General features: G+C 55.6%; 1 protein-coding gene across 12 annotated transcripts in view; it reads left to right on the top strand.

Annotated features, from left to right (window-relative positions):
- The first annotated feature begins 838 nt into the window (after positions 1 to 838).
- The window catches only part of SYNGAP1 (synaptic Ras GTPase activating protein 1), a 30734-nt gene continuing 16039 nt past the window's right edge, over positions 839 to 15533 (top strand). For 2 of the 12 annotated variants that reach the window (XM_036493928.2, XM_004590272.4), the window contains exons 1-5: positions 1781 to 1862; positions 5056 to 5177; positions 7340 to 7445; positions 13326 to 13417; positions 13832 to 13953. In XM_036493928.2, the coding sequence (XP_036349821.1) occupies positions 1796 to 1862; positions 5056 to 5177; positions 7340 to 7445; positions 13326 to 13417; positions 13832 to 13953 (509 nt within the window). In that variant the 5' untranslated portion in view covers positions 1781 to 1795. Of the gene's footprint in view, positions 1205 to 1780; positions 1863 to 3614; positions 5178 to 7339; positions 7446 to 9388; positions 9544 to 12085; positions 13192 to 13325; positions 13418 to 13831; positions 13954 to 15533 lie in introns of those variants that run through there. The other 10 variants (XR_009245442.1, XR_009245443.1, XM_058664478.1 and 7 more) reach the window with 8 other exon arrangements.

The raw sequence follows: 15533 nt of genomic DNA, 5'->3' as shown, positions 1-15533 counted from the left end.
AGTGCATCAGGGAGTGACACGAACGGGCCAATCGCAGGCTAGCCCTGCAGGCCACGTGACAGGAGAGTTGGCGCTGGGATTAGAGGGGCGGAGACCCAGCAGTTCAATGCGTCAGGTCGCGGACCAGGCGGGGTGGGGGTGGGGGGTCATCCTAAAGGCCCAGATCGTCCCTAGTAACAGCCTTGTCCTGCTTCCGCGGCCTTAAGCAGTGGGAGGGTCTGAGAGGACTGAATCCCAGCTGGTGAAGACAGCGCCCCCTGTCGTTTTAGCGAGGACTTACATGTGCTTGGGTTTGGGAATGAACAAGATGGTCTGAGGCGAAGCCAGCTGTCCCCAGGTAGGGGGGAGCGATTAGGCAGACATGGACGTGGCAGGACAACAGCCGAGTTGAAAAAGATGCACTGCCTTTGTAGATTGGATAGAGAATGATGAAAATCCTCAGCCCTCTTCACGTAAAGCCCAAAGCTTGAGACCAAAGGGAGATGCTAGGGATGCAGGTTGGGGATGGTGGTGATGGGCCTCTTTCCCCCTCTTGTCTGAGGCGACAGGATTGGACCACCTCTGAGTCTTGGGTCTCCTTTCCTTATCCCAACCCCCAAGGAGCCAGGACCTGCCCTACATAACCTCCCTGGGGCCCAAGCACATTCTGTGACCCAAAAATGCAGAGAGGGGCCAATGGGAGGCCAGAGAAATGGGAGAAGACCAGCACTGAAGTATCTTCCCTCCCTTCGGGAGGGCGTGGGGTCAGGGATGACCTGGTGGGTGTGACTCTGCAGGTGACAGGTAGCTCCTGTTGGGGTTCCCTGATATGTACACCTTGGATTTGGAGCTAGGGTGGCTGTCTCCCTGAGACCTGTATTTGGATTTGGAGCTGAAGAGATCTCTGGGGTCCTTTCTCAGGGTTCACGTTAGGGTCCTTTGTCAGGACTTGGTTTTTCTGATTTTTGTTGTGGGCATTTCTGTGTTTCAGGCTGTGATGGTTGCTTTCCCTGGGTTCTTTCAAAGTTTTTCAAGGGTGCTGGGATGTGGAGTTTTTCGTCTCTGGGCTAGCTGAGTGCCTGTCTCTGCCCCTTTCTCCCTCTCTGAGTTTTCAGTCTCTACGTGTTGTCTTTAGACAGGAGCCTGGGGTCTCTCCGGATCTGAGACTGGCAGTTTTCCCTGTGTCTGGGTCTTTGTTTTGACACAGCCTCTTGGGGTCTGGAAGGTAAGGTTCTTGTGGCTATGCAGGACTTTTCTGAAGCTGGACTCAGATTTTGATCCTTGATTCTTTCAATAGGGTCTGGGGTCTCTTTTTTTTCTGAGATTAGATACCTCTTCTCTAGATTTGGGGTCTGTGTCTTCAGTTAACACCCTGGGGGCTGGTAAGGTTTTCTCTTCTGTGGGTCTGGGGTCCCTCAGGGTCTGGGGTCTGTGGCTTCAAGGCTGCTCACTGTTTCTGGTGTGTTTTGAGTCAAGGGTCTCTTTCCCCCTTTCCTCCACTCTCCCTCCCTCCCTCTTGGTCTCCCTGAGTAGGGGTGGGGGCTGCAGAATCTCTCCCTCCTCCTCCTCCTCCTGCTTGCTCCTCTCTCGCTCACTTCCCCCGCCCCCCTCTCCTCTCTCTCTCTGCTGCCGCTGCTGCCGTTGGCTCTTATTCTCCTCCTCCTCCTCCTCTCTCCTCCTCTCTGCTCCTCTCTGCTCCTCTCTCCTCCTCTCTCCTCCTCCTCCTCCACCTCCTCCTCCTTCTCCCCCTCTCTCTCCCCCTCTTTCTCTCTTCTCTTTCTCCCCCGTCCCCCCCGCCCCCTCCCCCCCAGGCCTGATGAGCAGGTCTCGCGCCTCCATCCATCGGGGGAGCATCCCCGCGATGTCCTATGCCCCCTTCAGAGGTACGGTGGTGGGGGGAGGGGGAGGGCCAGATGGGGGGGGCGCGAGGGGGAGGGGCAGGGGGCGGAGGAGAACCTGGGCCAGGGAGAGGAGAGAACGGCTGGAATGGAGGGAGAGGGGAGGATTGGGAAGGCAGGGGTGGGAGCTATGAGAAAGGAGGGATTGGAGGCCAGCGAGGTAGGGGGGTAGGTAAGGGATGGAGGGGCCAGGAAACAGGCCTTGAAGGGGGGCCCAGGGGGAACTGAGAAGAGAGAGGGGGCCAGAAAAAGGTAGGAAGCTAGAAGAAGGCTGGGGGAAGAGCTGCAGAAATAATTTGGAGGTGGGAGCTGAGTGATGAGGAAAATATGAAGGAAATAGAGGGACAGAGTCTTGGGAGAGGGTCTAGAGGGGGAGATGAAAACATTGGGAAAAAAAAGAGAAGCCAAGAAGATGGGGGAATTTGGTGTATGTTGGGGGGTTGCTCAGAGAACCGTAGGGGATAGAAAAAGAGGAGGATGGAAGGAGAGAAGGGGCCAGATGGAGAGAGAGGGAGGCAGTGGGGGGGATGGAGGGGTCCAGATGGAGGGAAGAGAGGAGAGAGAGGGAAAGGGTTGGGGGAGGGGAGGCCAGGGCAGGGGGAGGGCCAAATTATATGTGTGTGGTGGGGGGGGTGGGCAGATACAAGTAAGATTAAGTGGTGGGAGTAGGGGCCTGATTGGACTCTTGCCCAAGACTCTGACCCTCATTAAGACCCTTGACCAGAGAAATATAACCCTCAGGTCTTATCTGCTCTCCCACGTTACCACTTTGCCCCCCTTCCCCCACCTTCAATCCTTATTTTCATTCCCCCTCCCTCCTCTGCTGTCCATCATCTATATCTTTCCCCCATATGGTGTCCGTTCCTTATATGAGTCCCCCTTCTGTCCTTCCCCTGTATTAGTCCCTCTCTGGCGTCTCTCCTCCTCCTTCTCTTTGTGGTGACTTCCTTTTATCTCTACTACCACTCTACCCTCTCCTTCTTGACCCCCTTATCCTAGTCTTCCTGTTGGGTCCTCCTCCTTTCCTCTGCCCATGTCCAGTTGAGCCCTTGTCTTTTGTCATTTATCATCCTGTGTCCCTTGTGTGCTCCCTTGTCCCCAGGCATTTACTGTCATCTCTGCCTCCTGTTCTTTTAGGATCTGTTATTTCTCCCCAAGCCCATCCTCTATTTCCTAATCCACTCCCCATCTTGACCCCTACAAGTCTATGCTGGACTACTTTTCTTTAATACCCCAGTCCTTATCACATTTTTCTTATCTCCTTTTGGGGTGTCAGAATTTGGGGTGCAAATACTGAAATTTTGATGGTTGTGACAGGGGCTATAAAAGGAGCTGAGCCCTTCTGGGATTTCTCCTCTTAGTAAAACTTACCCCCTTTACAGCCATGTTTCTCTGCCTCTTGGAATCATCCTTCCTAAATATAGACTGCGAGTGTGTGTGTGTGTGTTTCCAGAGTTGCTCCTAAGCTGAGTTCTGTGTGTCCTTCCCTGCTTCCAGGAGAAAGGTACTCTCTGAAATCTAACCCGCCTTCCTGGGCTGCTGCCGGAAGTATCCCCTCCCATAATGGTTATGTGCATCAGCTGAGTTCTCTAGGTGCTCCCCCCCAGTGTTTGAGTGCAGTGGGTGTATTGCCTGCAGTGCCTGTGGTTTCAGAGCTCAGGCATTGGGCAGCTCTGTGTCTAGACAGTATTGGATCCAGCCTCTGAGATGGTGTTAAGAGAAGAGTTTTGAGATACTGTGGCTTCTTTACTGTAGCCATTTATGTGTTGAGGGTTCATCTCTCTGCTCTGGAAGTTGACTGAATTTGAGGAACATGTTTGTGAACAAAAAAGGCCTGGATCTTCAAAACTACTCAGAGCATTCTATTGGGAAGAAGCTCCAAGGCCAGCTTTCCCACAGTACACTCATGGTTAACTATCCCACAAATGGGACAGAACTTGAATTTTCTCCCTCTAATCCCTCTCACTCAGATGCCTGCAGCCTCAAATTTTTATGTCACTTCAATGGATGTCACCAATCTGATTTCTCTTTTACCTCCATAGGATCAGTGTCCTGTGTTCCTGTGATGGTGTGAGGCATTGGGGTATAAAGGAGAGAAGGTTTGCAGGGAAAGGAGTATGGCAAGACAGTCAACCTGGGGCAAGGGATCCCTGGGACAAGCTCTGATCTGAGTGACCTGGGTCTACCATTCTATTCTTTTGGAAATTCCATTTCCATCTGGAGCTTTCATCTTTGGAGGCTCCCTCTATGTCACTAAACCCAGGCATCCCATTCTTCCTTCTACTCTGTCTTCCTCAAGCTCCTCACTGGGCCTCAGGGAGGGTCCTAGAATGTGGAATTGCCTCTGACCCTAACCTTAGAGACTAGGGGAAGGGGCAGCATTGAATCTTTGATCTCTGGACATGGAGTGGGGAAAGAAATGAATTTACTACCTATTCATCCAGAATAGGATGTATGCTCCACCTTCTTCTGCTCTAACCCCTTTCTCATTCAGATGCTAACAAAAGCCATCTTTTCCCTACCACAAGAGCTCTCCCTTCCAGTGGGACTGGGGTGGACTGAGGGAGAAGCGGGAAGGGTAGCCCTTTCATGTGTCTGACTTTGTGGTCAGGTGAGCTCCCCAACTTCCTCTGTCTTCCAGATGTTTAGCTCTCAGCATCTCATGAACCTACACATACATACATACTACAGTTTTTCTTTCCTGTAGCTGTGTAACTTTTCTTTAACTTGCCTGCTGCTACCTTCCCAGTACCTGTCTTCTGTAGCTATTTGGATGCCCTTTCCTTTTCCTAGACACCTACTCCCAAGTTCTCTCTGTTTTTCTTTTGCCATTTTGCCTTCTTATTTCCCCAAAGTAGATGGAGAGCTTTTTCACCCCACTCTGTCCCCCAACACGTACCCTTTTTGTCATGATATAATTCTCTCTGAGCCATCCCTCTGTATTTCTCCTCCCGAGTCAATAGAGCCTCCAGTGAGACACCCACCCTCCTCTCTTAACCATCTAGACAAAAGGGCTTGTTTTCTGTTCCTGAAGTTGCCAGGTGTCTCTGTCTTCAACTGTGGTTTCCTTCATGCAAAGGACATCCCCTTATCCCACTCTGTGGACTCTTGCCATGTTAGGTCCCTGCTCCCAAATGCACAGCCTTCCTTACTATTTCTGTGTATCTCTGTCCCCCAGATGTACGGGGACCCCCTATGCACCGAACCCAATACGTTCATTCCCCGTATGATCGTCCTGGTTGGAACCCTCGGTTCTGCATCATCTCGGGGAACCAGCTGCTCATGCTGGATGAGGACGAGGTGAGCAGAGAGGGGACGTTGGGAAATGACCTCTGAGAAGCATGGGAGAGTGTAGAGAGAACGATGGGGGCAGCCCTCAGTACTAAAGGGGAGAGAGACATATTTTTAAAAAGGCAAAGGAGAAATATTTGCAAATTGTGGGAGGAGGGTGGTTGTTGAGATTCAAGTTGGGGTGTGACAAAGTGGGTGGTCATGTTCTGACCTTGACCATGGACTTCTGTGAGGGTTGTGGACATTGTTGGAGGGGATATGTGGTTCTGAAGATTTGGAGGCACGACTGTATGATGGGAAAAGCTTGGAGAAGAGGTGAAAAAAATGGGAAGGCCTCCAACATGGTCCTCAGGAGACCCGCTTCTCTTCTCCTGTTGAGTGAACCCCATTGCTAACATGCCTTTTCTAACCACAGGGCAGAGTGCAGGGAGGAGAAGCTGGGGGGCTCACAGAAATGGCAGGGAATAGTGGGCTTATTTTTTTAATTGTTATGGTTGTTCATATGTATTTGTTTATTTGGGTAACCATGAAGGGGCAGGAAGGTGTTGGGAAAGATAACAGAGATTGAGGGATCTTGGTATGGATGGGATGAAGGATGGGAGGGATGACCTCTGAGATCAGGTTTAGAGACACATGGAAGGCCTCACGAGGGACTGGCTGGACGTCAAGAAGAATTCAAGGCAGGCGATGCCTGGAAGAGAGGGAAAATGAGAGCATGGGGCCTTATCTAAAGGAGCAGGAACAAGGACCACCCAGAGTGTAGAAGGTGAAATGGGCCGAGGACTATTTCAGTAAGGAGTTGTCCATGTCAGGGGAGGAGTTCCAATTTGGGAGTTGGATGAGCAGTGGAGTGCCCATTGGGGGAAACAAGGAATATAAATATGAAGGGTGGCGTGATTTGGGGCACAAGCTTTAGGAAGTGGTAGAATAGAGTGGGAAAACAACAAGATGGTCAGAGGTGTACCCTGACAACTGTAGGATGGTGTGTGGTGAGGCAGGGCTAGAATTGGAGTTAGGACTAAGCAGGGTGTCAAAGATCCTGAGGAGGAAGTTGAGAGTATGGAAAGGTGGCTGGGTTGATGGCCTCCAGGCCACTGAGTACAGAGGACATGTCTAGGAGAGGACATGGAGACTTTGAAGGGAAAGGTGGCTTGGGGCATCCGTATTTTGGGCATTGGAATGCTTTTAAGTAATTCACTAGTGGTCATTGGGCCTTGACCAGGAGTTTGGAGTCTGTAGGACTAACTGGGAACCCCAGAGTCACCTGGGGGCACAATGGGTAGGGTACTGAAAAAACAACAGAGATGGGGGCAGACTGAGGGGACAATGGGCAGCAGACTGAAGGGCAAGAGGAATGGAGTCAGGAAGGTGTGTGTTTGGGGGTGGTGGGGTGGTGCTGTGAAAGTGGAGGGAATTGGGGATATGAGCAGTGTGCAAGGCCACAGGGAAGTGGAGTTGGATGAACTAGTGGAAATGGGGCTGGAGACTGGCTCCTGTGGCTCCTCTTGCCCCTGGTCAGGACTGGGGAGACTGGAGAGAGTGGGAGAGGTATGTGTGGAGGCTGGGAAGGAGGTGGCCGGGGCAAAGTGGGGATGGGGCTTAAGGAAAGGTGATGGCTAGGGGAAGAAGGGAACAGAGATGTGTGGGTGGTGGGGTGGTGGTGCCAAGAGCCGAAAGGTGGGGGAAGGTGACCAGACCTTCTGGGGGGAGGGGAGGTTGAGTCCCAGTCTGGCCGCAAGCCTGGCCGTGGGAGGGAGACAAGCTGTGGATCCTGATTATAAATGCAGCTTCTGCTACCCCCGTGACAGGCTCAGAGGGAGAGAAGGGGGTAAGGGAGGTGGGAGGTTGGGACGAAAGGCAGGGGGAATGGAGGGACTGAAGGCCAAGGGGAAGGCGGATTCAGGAGGTAGCCAACCCCGGAGGAGTTAAAAGCTGAGTTGGGTTTGGGAGAATTCTCTAGAGGGTGTTCCAAGAGAAATGGAGGGAGACGGGAAGGAATGGGAGAGGGGCGGCCTGGGGGAGAAAAGAAGAAACTCCACTGAGCCAGTGACACCTGAGGAGTGTGCCGAGCAAGGGGGGCAAGCCAGGTGGGAGGGGAGGCGGCGGGGCGGGGGGCGGGGGAGGAGGCACGCCGCGGGCCTTGAGGCCTGACACACCCCCGCATCCCCTAGATACATCCCCTTCTGATCCGGGACCGGAGGAGCGAGTCCAGCCGCAACAAACTGCTGAGACGCACGGTCTCCGTGCCTGTGGAGGGGCGGCCCCACGGCGAGCATGGTACGGCGGCCGAGCAGGCTCTCGTGCCCCGGACAAGTCGCGGGGAGAGGGGCTGACGGGTGGAGGGGTTGGCGGGGGCGTCGGGGAACGGAGGGAGCGGCCCCTGGGCTGCCGGAGGCGGAGACAGACTCGCCTCCGCCGGGGAGACGGCGCCCTCCTCTGGGGTGTGGAGCGGGACCGGGGCTGTGGGAGAAGCCTCAGCAGGTCCTTGCTCTGCTCCGCTCCCCTCGTCCTCTCCAGCAGCGAAGTTTGCCTGTTTCCCCGGTGCTTGTAAAAATAGTCTCCTCAGATCTTTAGCTTCCTGTCCGAGCGTTCCTGCCCCTGCTCCTCCCAACCCGAGGTCTGGGATGTTGGAGAGAATGACCTAGTTCCTGTGCTCCCCCCAGACCTCTGCCCCGCCCCCACGCTCCGGATTCTTCTTGCACACCTTCAGGCCTGTAGCCCCTCCCTCTTTCCTTGCTTGCGCCCCCCCTTTTTTCCCCTTCTTCTCATCTGCTGCTTCTATTTTCTGCGATGGTGTCGGCCCCTTTCTCTTTCCTCCGCATCTCTTATTTTCTGTAGCCCTCTTGATTTTCCCTGCCCCTCCCCTCTCTGCTCCCGGTGGAACTCCGTCAGACCCCCCATCATCTCCCTTTCGGTCTGTCTGTGGAGCCATGGCTCGGTCTGTCTCTCCAACTCTCTCCCTCTCTCCATCTGTCTCTTCCCCTCCCTCCCCCTTTCTGCCCCCCCACCCCCCTCTTTAGTCATTTAAAAAAAGATTTTTGTCTTCCTGAGAAGTTCGCTTAAAAGGTTTCCATGGGAACAGTGAGGGGAGATGAAGGCAGAGAACAGAGATCAGCAGCCAAGGTGCCGAGAGACGCCCTCAGTCCCCGGAAGCCCCCTCGCCGTGGCCCCCATCCACTGCATTTTACCTCCAGGAGGCAGAATCCAGGTCCCTGTCCCTCCGGCCCCCAGGAACCCCCTTCTCCCACCAGCTCTTCCCTGACTACAGGAATCCAGTTTTCTCTGTTAGAGAGCCAGTGGTGAGGCTCCAGTACCCGGCCCCCTCGAGCCTCACTGCCCTTGGGGGGCAGTTCTAGGGTCCGAGGGGTGAGTGGTCACAGTCATGGACACCTCAGACCCCGGGGGCGTGTGTGGTAGCACATCTCTGAGGCAGAGCGAGGTGGCCACGGTAGTGTGTACAGACGGTGTGTGATATCTTATTGCATCTGTGCATATGTGTATGTCATGTGTGTGTCTAGGAAATGTGTGTGCACACATGTGTGTACATGTGTGCCCAGGCCACAACAGTCACATGCTCACAGCATGTTTATTATGTGTCTGTGCTGCGCATTTTTTCTCACCCTCGCTTCCCTTGAGTCCTCAGGGTCTTTGGGGGGGGGTGCTGGCAGAAGTCTTCTGCATTTTGGGTGGAGGCAATGTGTGTTTTGCAGTGCCGTGATGTGTGGAGGCAGCTGTATTAAGGTGGGCTAGGGGCTGGGAGGGGCTCCAGGAGAATATGTATTTGGGGAAAAGATTTAGTACAAGTTGAGAGCTAGTGGGTGGATCTTGGAATGTATGAAGGGCATGGAGGATGTGCAGGCGACCTAGGGGGGTCTTGGGGTTTTGGAGTCGGCTCAGGTGTTGGCTGAAGCTATGGATTCCAGCCCGGGAGAGGTCGCCGGACCTTTGAGGGGCATTGGAATTCAGGGCTCCTCCTCTGCTGGGTGGGGCCACGAGCCCTGGTTCCCTCGGCCATTTACGAGGGTCTTGCTTTGGAGGGAGATGATGGGAGACCAGGTTGATTTTGGGGGTCCCTCTTACCCCCTCCCCCGTCTCTCTTGCGCTGTCTCCGGGCGACGGGGCTCGTGACAGAGGCGGCCACGGCAGCAGCGGTCGCCTAGCAACGGCGGCGGGGCCCGGGCAAGGCGGTAGCGGCGGGAGCGGCGGCGGAGGAAGCCGTTCCCGCGGCCGTCACCGCGCGGCCGTCCCGGCCGTCCCGGGCCCCGCCGCCGCCGCCCGCCCCCTCTCCCTCCGCACCCCGCCCCTCCCCCGCGCAGGGGCGGGGCCCTTCCCCCACCGGGGACACCCCGAGCCCCCCTCCGGGGGGCGGTGCGAGGTAAGGGCGGGGCCGGGCGGACGAGCAGCGGGGGGGGGGGGGGGGAGGGCGCCGCGCGCGCGTGGGGCGGGGGCGCGCGTGTGCGGGGGTGCGGGGAGGGGGGGTGGGGAAGCCGCGGCGGCGGCGGCAGCTGCTCCCTCCGCATGTTCTCGCTGCATCTTCCGAGTGGGGGGAGTTATGGTAACTGGAGGGGGGGGGACAGCGAAGATGGGGTGGGGGGAGGTCGGAAGGCCTCTTGGGGTTGGGTCGGTTGGCCGGTTTGTGGGGGTCTTGGAGCCTCCGGTGGAGGGGGCAACCCGTGTGTGCATGTGTGTTCGTGTCCCCTCTGTGTCAGTGCTGTGTGCACATCGGAGCCCTGTTCCTCGTGCACACAGCCATATGCAAGGTGTCCTGTTTCCTGGCTAGAAGGGCTGTTGGGCCAGTTGGTGGCCATGCTGGTCTCTGTCACCTCTGACCCTGAGCATGCATCTCCTTTGCTGGGGTTCATCTCCTGTCAGCCCCCTGTCTTTGGGAATGTGTCTCTGCAGGAACAGGATTTTCAGTGTCCCTGGTGGCAGCTGTGTGTGTTGGCATGTGTGTTCCAGCCTTGGCCTGATTATCAGCATGGATGTCCAGGGTGTGTCTGATGTGGGTGGTGTGTGAGTGGCCGGGGGAGCGTGTGTGTGTGAGAGAGAGAGAGAGAGAGAGAGAGAGAGAGAGAGAGAGACCTGGGCTAGGCAGGTGTGAGCACCTTACTTGGTTGGGGAGTGGAGCCTGTGAAGCTGGCAAGGACAGGAGTGGAGTAAAGAGGAAAAGTGGGGGAGAAACGGGGAGATGAGGCATGGGGGAAGCTAGAACGGAAGAGCATAGTCAGGGGGGATGGAGATGTTAGAGTGAGCCAGAGCTAGCAGAGAGGGACGGGGATGGGCTTGAGATGGGATTCTGGATGGAGGTGGTGGGAGAAGTGGGGGCCAGAGAGCAGGGGAGGCAGAGGGAGGAAAGAGTCAGAGAGAAGAAACAGCAGAAGATGAGAGATGCTGGGGTTGTGTGGACACACAGTGTCACTCTCAGGCCTGGAGGCAGGCTCACGGTAGGCCTGTCAAGGCAGGGACTGTCTTTAGAGGATTGTGTCCCCAGTTTGGGGCCTTGTGCCCTGGTTCTCTACTCCCCCATTCAGCCTGTTCTTCCTCCTTCACTGGCAGCCTCTTTTCCCTGGCTGCCTTAAAGCTGCCAGCTGGTTGGTATGGGAGAGGAAGAAAAGCCATAGGGAAGGTTAGGGATTTGAGGGTTGGAGGGCTGGGGGAGAATCTTTGGGTGATCGCAAGGTTAGAGTCATTGGAGAAGTGCAAATACAAGCCCTTGCTCTGTGTGTGTGCGTGTATGTGTGAGTGTGTGAGTGCTATTCTGTGTGTATACAGGGTGTGTACATGTGTGGGTGTATGCACAATGCCTGTGTTACGGGCCTGTGTAGGAGGCTGTTATGCGTGTGCACACGTGTATACGTCATGCAGGGATGGGACACGGAGCCCAAGGGTCACATTGCCTGCTTTTCAGGTTTGTTCTCTGTGTGTACTCGGGTGTGTGCTGTGTACTTGGTACATGTCACAGCAGGCAGCGCTAATAACAGGACATCCTCTGTTTCTGTCTCTCCTCTATAGTTCTATATATTTTTTGGCAGTGGTGAGGGTCTTTGTAAACGAATGTGTCTGGCTTCTGGGGTATCTGTGACTTACGTGTGAGTTTGTGGTTCCTGGTAATCATGTAAAGTTCCATTACTTCCAAGAACGAAGTAAGCCAATTAGCCCTTTCATTCTCCTGTGTGAAAGTAATGTCTGAGTTAGGTTCCCTGCAACAAGAAGGAGGCAGCCATCCCTGAGAAATGCAGGGAAGTGTGGCCAGGAAGAGGATAACCGGCACCCTTGCATGCTTTGCTCAGTGTGTAACAGAAGGATAGTTAACCCATTTGCTCCTTTTTTTTTTTTGGTACCCCAGTGGCTTCATGGATGCCTGTGTTGGCAATAGGGGAAGGATTTAGAGAGAAAGGGAGGTTGATCTGAAGCAGCGTGCATGTGGTTGTACTTTTCATGTGAATGACGGATGTTTGTACTTGGAGGTGCAGGGAGATCTCTGTGTATGATCTGGATCTTGGTATACCCAAGCAGATGTGTCAGTGGTGAAGCTGGCACTCCCCTGCCTAGGGACATGTCATGTGAGATATAGATATGGATCTGCTTGTGTCTCTGGTGTCCTGTCCACATGATTGTGCAAAGAATTCAAGGCCGCACAGTCCATTGGGGCTCTCCTGTGTATGTCTGGGTTCAAGGATCTGTTCCTTGTGGTAGTAGTAATATATGGCTGAGTATGTATCCCTGTGGGATGTGAGGGCCCTGGGGGTTTCAGAATATGCATCTGTGGCATGTTCACAGTTGTCTGTATGTATCCTAAGTATGTAGGTCTCTATTTTTTGTATTGTGGTCCTCATAGACGCCTACTCCAATGGCTCAGTTTATCTTTCTGTGCTCTGCACATGTTCCTGAAAGACAAGGAGGGTCCTTGTGTCATGGAATCCACGGTTTTTTATGCAGACCTGGGCTTCACAGCTAAAGAGAAGCCGGGAGCTGATCCTAGGGCACTTTGCAGTTCTGGAAGCAGTCAGTGAAAATGTGGTTGTGGCTCTCCTTGTTCTATTTTGGAAACTAGAGAGTTAACAGGCAGCTCTTCCGGTTCTCCCCCCCCCATCCTGTAGCTTCTTGTTGCCATGGGGATGATTGCCCCGCCCCTGATGCAGCATCTGCCCCCATTGGCTGCAGTGGTGACTGTGGGGCTGAGGGGGGAGCCCAGGCCTGGGCAGCCATTCTGGAGCTGGAGCCGGAGCTTAGCATCCCCCCCCCCCCACTTTCATTCTCCTCCAGCCCCTCTGCCCCTCTCAATTCCCTGGCAGCACAGCCTCAGCCTCCCTCCGGAGCTGCCATTCCTTTAGGCTCTTGGCAGGCAGAGCTTCATCCGCATTCCCCTCCCCCCTCCTCCTCTCCCCAGCCTTACTTGGGAGTCCCCACAGCCCCCACTGCCCATTCTCCCCACTCCCAGCCCACTCCCCTGCATTCTTTTCCTTTCCCTCTGTCCCTTCCCTCTGAGGCCCTGCAACGGACTGCAGGTGCACGTGGGACCCACTGCTTCTCCCACCCTGCCCCCATCTGCCCCTTCCTTGGCTTTTCTGTCTCTGGGCTTCTCTCCCTGCCACTTTTCCCAGATCCCTTCCAAGACCGCCCCTCCAGCCAGGGGAGGGGGTCATGGGAGGCAGCTGTGGCCCTCCAAACAGCAGGGGTTCCAGGAGATGGGGGGTAGGTGGGAGATGCCCCCAACCCAGGGAAGAGGAAAGCCAGTCAGTGGGCAATGACCTTTAATCCATTGTTCCCCCCCAGCTAGCCCCTCCTGGGGGGAGCTTGGGGGGCAACAGAAACCTAGCCTCCCTAGATCTTTGATATCCTGCGTTCCTGGGGTTTTACTGCCCCTCTCAGCCATGCCCTGCTGCTGACTGCCAGACCCCAATCATGGGCCTGAGGCCTCCCACCCCGTCCCCCTCAGGGGGCTCCGGTTCTGGTTCCTTGCCCCCTCCTACCCGCCGTCAGCCTCTCCACCGCCGCTGCTCTTCCTGCTGCTTTCCGGGGGGTAGGTGAGGTTGGAGCTGAGGGGCGGGGGGTGGGGGGGGAGTTGAGTGGCTCCAGGGATGCAACCCTGGGCTAGCAGCCCTCCCCCTTGAGCCCCCTCCCCAACTTCCCTTTGGGCCCTTTCCTCCCCGCCAGAATACCACTTGGGTCGCTCGAGGAGGAAGAGTGTCCCAGGGGGGAAGCAGTACAGCATGGAGGCCGCCCCCGCTGCGCCCTTCCGGCCCTCGGTGAGTGAGTGAAAGCCCTGCCAGATGTGGCTCAGCTGTGCCCCCCACCCCTCAGCCCCCAGCTGGAGCCTCAAGATGCCAAGGAAGGGGTAGGAGGGAGAGAAAGAGAGATTCTGTGTTCATCTCCCTACCTCTTTGTTTCCTCTTACTTGGTTCTGCCCCCCTGCTTCTCGGACCAGCCCTCCCACCTTCTCCAAGCTGGTGTGTGTGTGTGTGTGTGTGTGTGTACGTGTGCTCCACATCCGTGGGAGCTAGGAAGACAAACTGGCATCAGGGTTCCTATACCCCTCTCATCGCTAGAGACTTTCCTTTCTTCTCCATTCCACCTTCTTCCAGGGACTTTCTACCAGTTCAGGGATGAGCAGGTAGAACTGACCCTGCCCCAACCCCACCCCATTCCCATTTACCCCTCAGCAAGGCTTCCTGAGTCGGCGGCTAAAAAGCTCCATCAAACGCACGAAGTCACAACCGAAACTTGACCGGACCAGCAGCTTTCGCCAGATCCTGCCTCGCTTCCGAAGTGCTGACCATGACCGGTACAGGGGCTGGAGCATGTGGGATGAGATGGGATGAGATGGCTGCAATACAGGGGCTCTGGAGTAACAGTAGAAGGGCAGAGGTTGAAGGACTCCAGAGGCTGCTGGAGGGAATGGAGCAGGAGGCAGGATGAGAGAGGTGTTTGGGTAGCAGGAGGGGTGTGGGGTGCAGGGAGAGGACCGCAGAGAAGCAGGGAAAGGAATGAAGGTGAAGCCAAGGAGGGACTCCTCCCCGACAGCAGGATGGGCTCCAGCCTTGCACCAGAGGAGCTGTCTGGGAGGGCAGAGGAGGAGTGGCAGAGCCTGCCTGGGAGAACTGTGAAGGGATCTAGGGGCTAGGGAGCAATGGGAGAGAGCAAGAGGGAGGGACAGGAAGGAGAGGAGTGGGGCTAGGGATGGGTGGTACTCAGGGATGTGTAGTGTAGGTGCAGTGTAGACCACAGCTGAGCAGGGAAGCTAGGAGCTGAGGCTGTAGGGTTAATCTGGGTCCAGGGCACTGGCCTGGAGGTAGGACTGAGGGAGACCCTTTGCTGTTGTTTCTGTCTTCTGCTTCTCATGGCTGGGTGGTGGGGGTCCTCCTCTGGGTTTCCCCCTCACCCATTCACTCCCAGGGAGAACCTGGCCTCCCTTTTCCCCATGTCTGGCCGCCCCCGGGATTGGGCAGGTAGGGAGGTTGGGATAAGGTGAGTCACACCTTTCCCTACCCCCTTCCCTTGTCGCCAGAGCTGGATTTGGGATCAGCAGGGGGTGAGGGCATGGTATTCCTGGCCGCGGGGGTGGGGGGGCCGGGGGGCTGGGGGAGCGTCGCTGGCTGACGGCAGCCAGAGCCCAGGATGACGGGGCTGCTATAAATAGCTTCATGGAGGCTCCCACACCGCGCGCTTCCCCGCCCGCATTCCTCCTGCTCTCTACTCTCTGCCGTGTCCCTCTGCTGCCTGCCTGTTGGCCCCTCCTGATCCCGGTGCCTCCTGATCCTGCCCTGGCATCCTTGGCTCTACTACAGCGATCTTCTGCCTCCCAACCCCCACCTGTGTTGGTCCCACTCTTCTCTGGTTGCCCTGCCTCACCTACCATACCATTTCTGCACACATCTTTATTCCTTTACTTGGTGCCCTGCCTCCTGGTCACCCCCATTCCTCTTGTACAGTCTCTGATCATCCTTCTGCTTCTGTCTGCCCTCAACCTTCTCCTGCTTCTTGTAATTTTCTTGCCCATTCTGGTGGTTCTGCTAAAACTTTGTCCTCTACAGTGTCCATTTATCCTTTGAATCATTGCCTGTGTATTAGGCACAAGCTGTGTGCCAGGCCCAGGCCAAATAAGCACCTTCTCTCTTCAGCTCTTTGTTTTTCCTTATATTAAAGCTCCAGTTTTAGGGGTCACCTGGAGGTGCTACCTAGAAGTGTCCAGGCCCATCTTGTTCTCTCCCTCTCTCTTTCTTTTCTTTCCTGCCACAGAGATATTTCTGCATATTCCGAGTCCTTCTGGCCAGTTAAGTGTGACCTGGGAGTAGGGGAGTTTCTTAAAGCCTTCTGGTGCCTCTCATTTCCTTCTCCAGGGACAGGCTGGGTTTCTTCCTGTGT

The sequence above is a fragment of the Ochotona princeps genome, chromosome 1 (assembly GCF_030435755.1).
Source record: "Ochotona princeps isolate mOchPri1 chromosome 1, mOchPri1.hap1, whole genome shotgun sequence".
Taxonomy (NCBI): Eukaryota; Metazoa; Chordata; class Mammalia; order Lagomorpha; family Ochotonidae; genus Ochotona; species Ochotona princeps.
The sequence above is the reverse complement of the archived record's forward strand: the minus strand, read 5'-3'. Positions and strand labels throughout refer to the sequence as shown.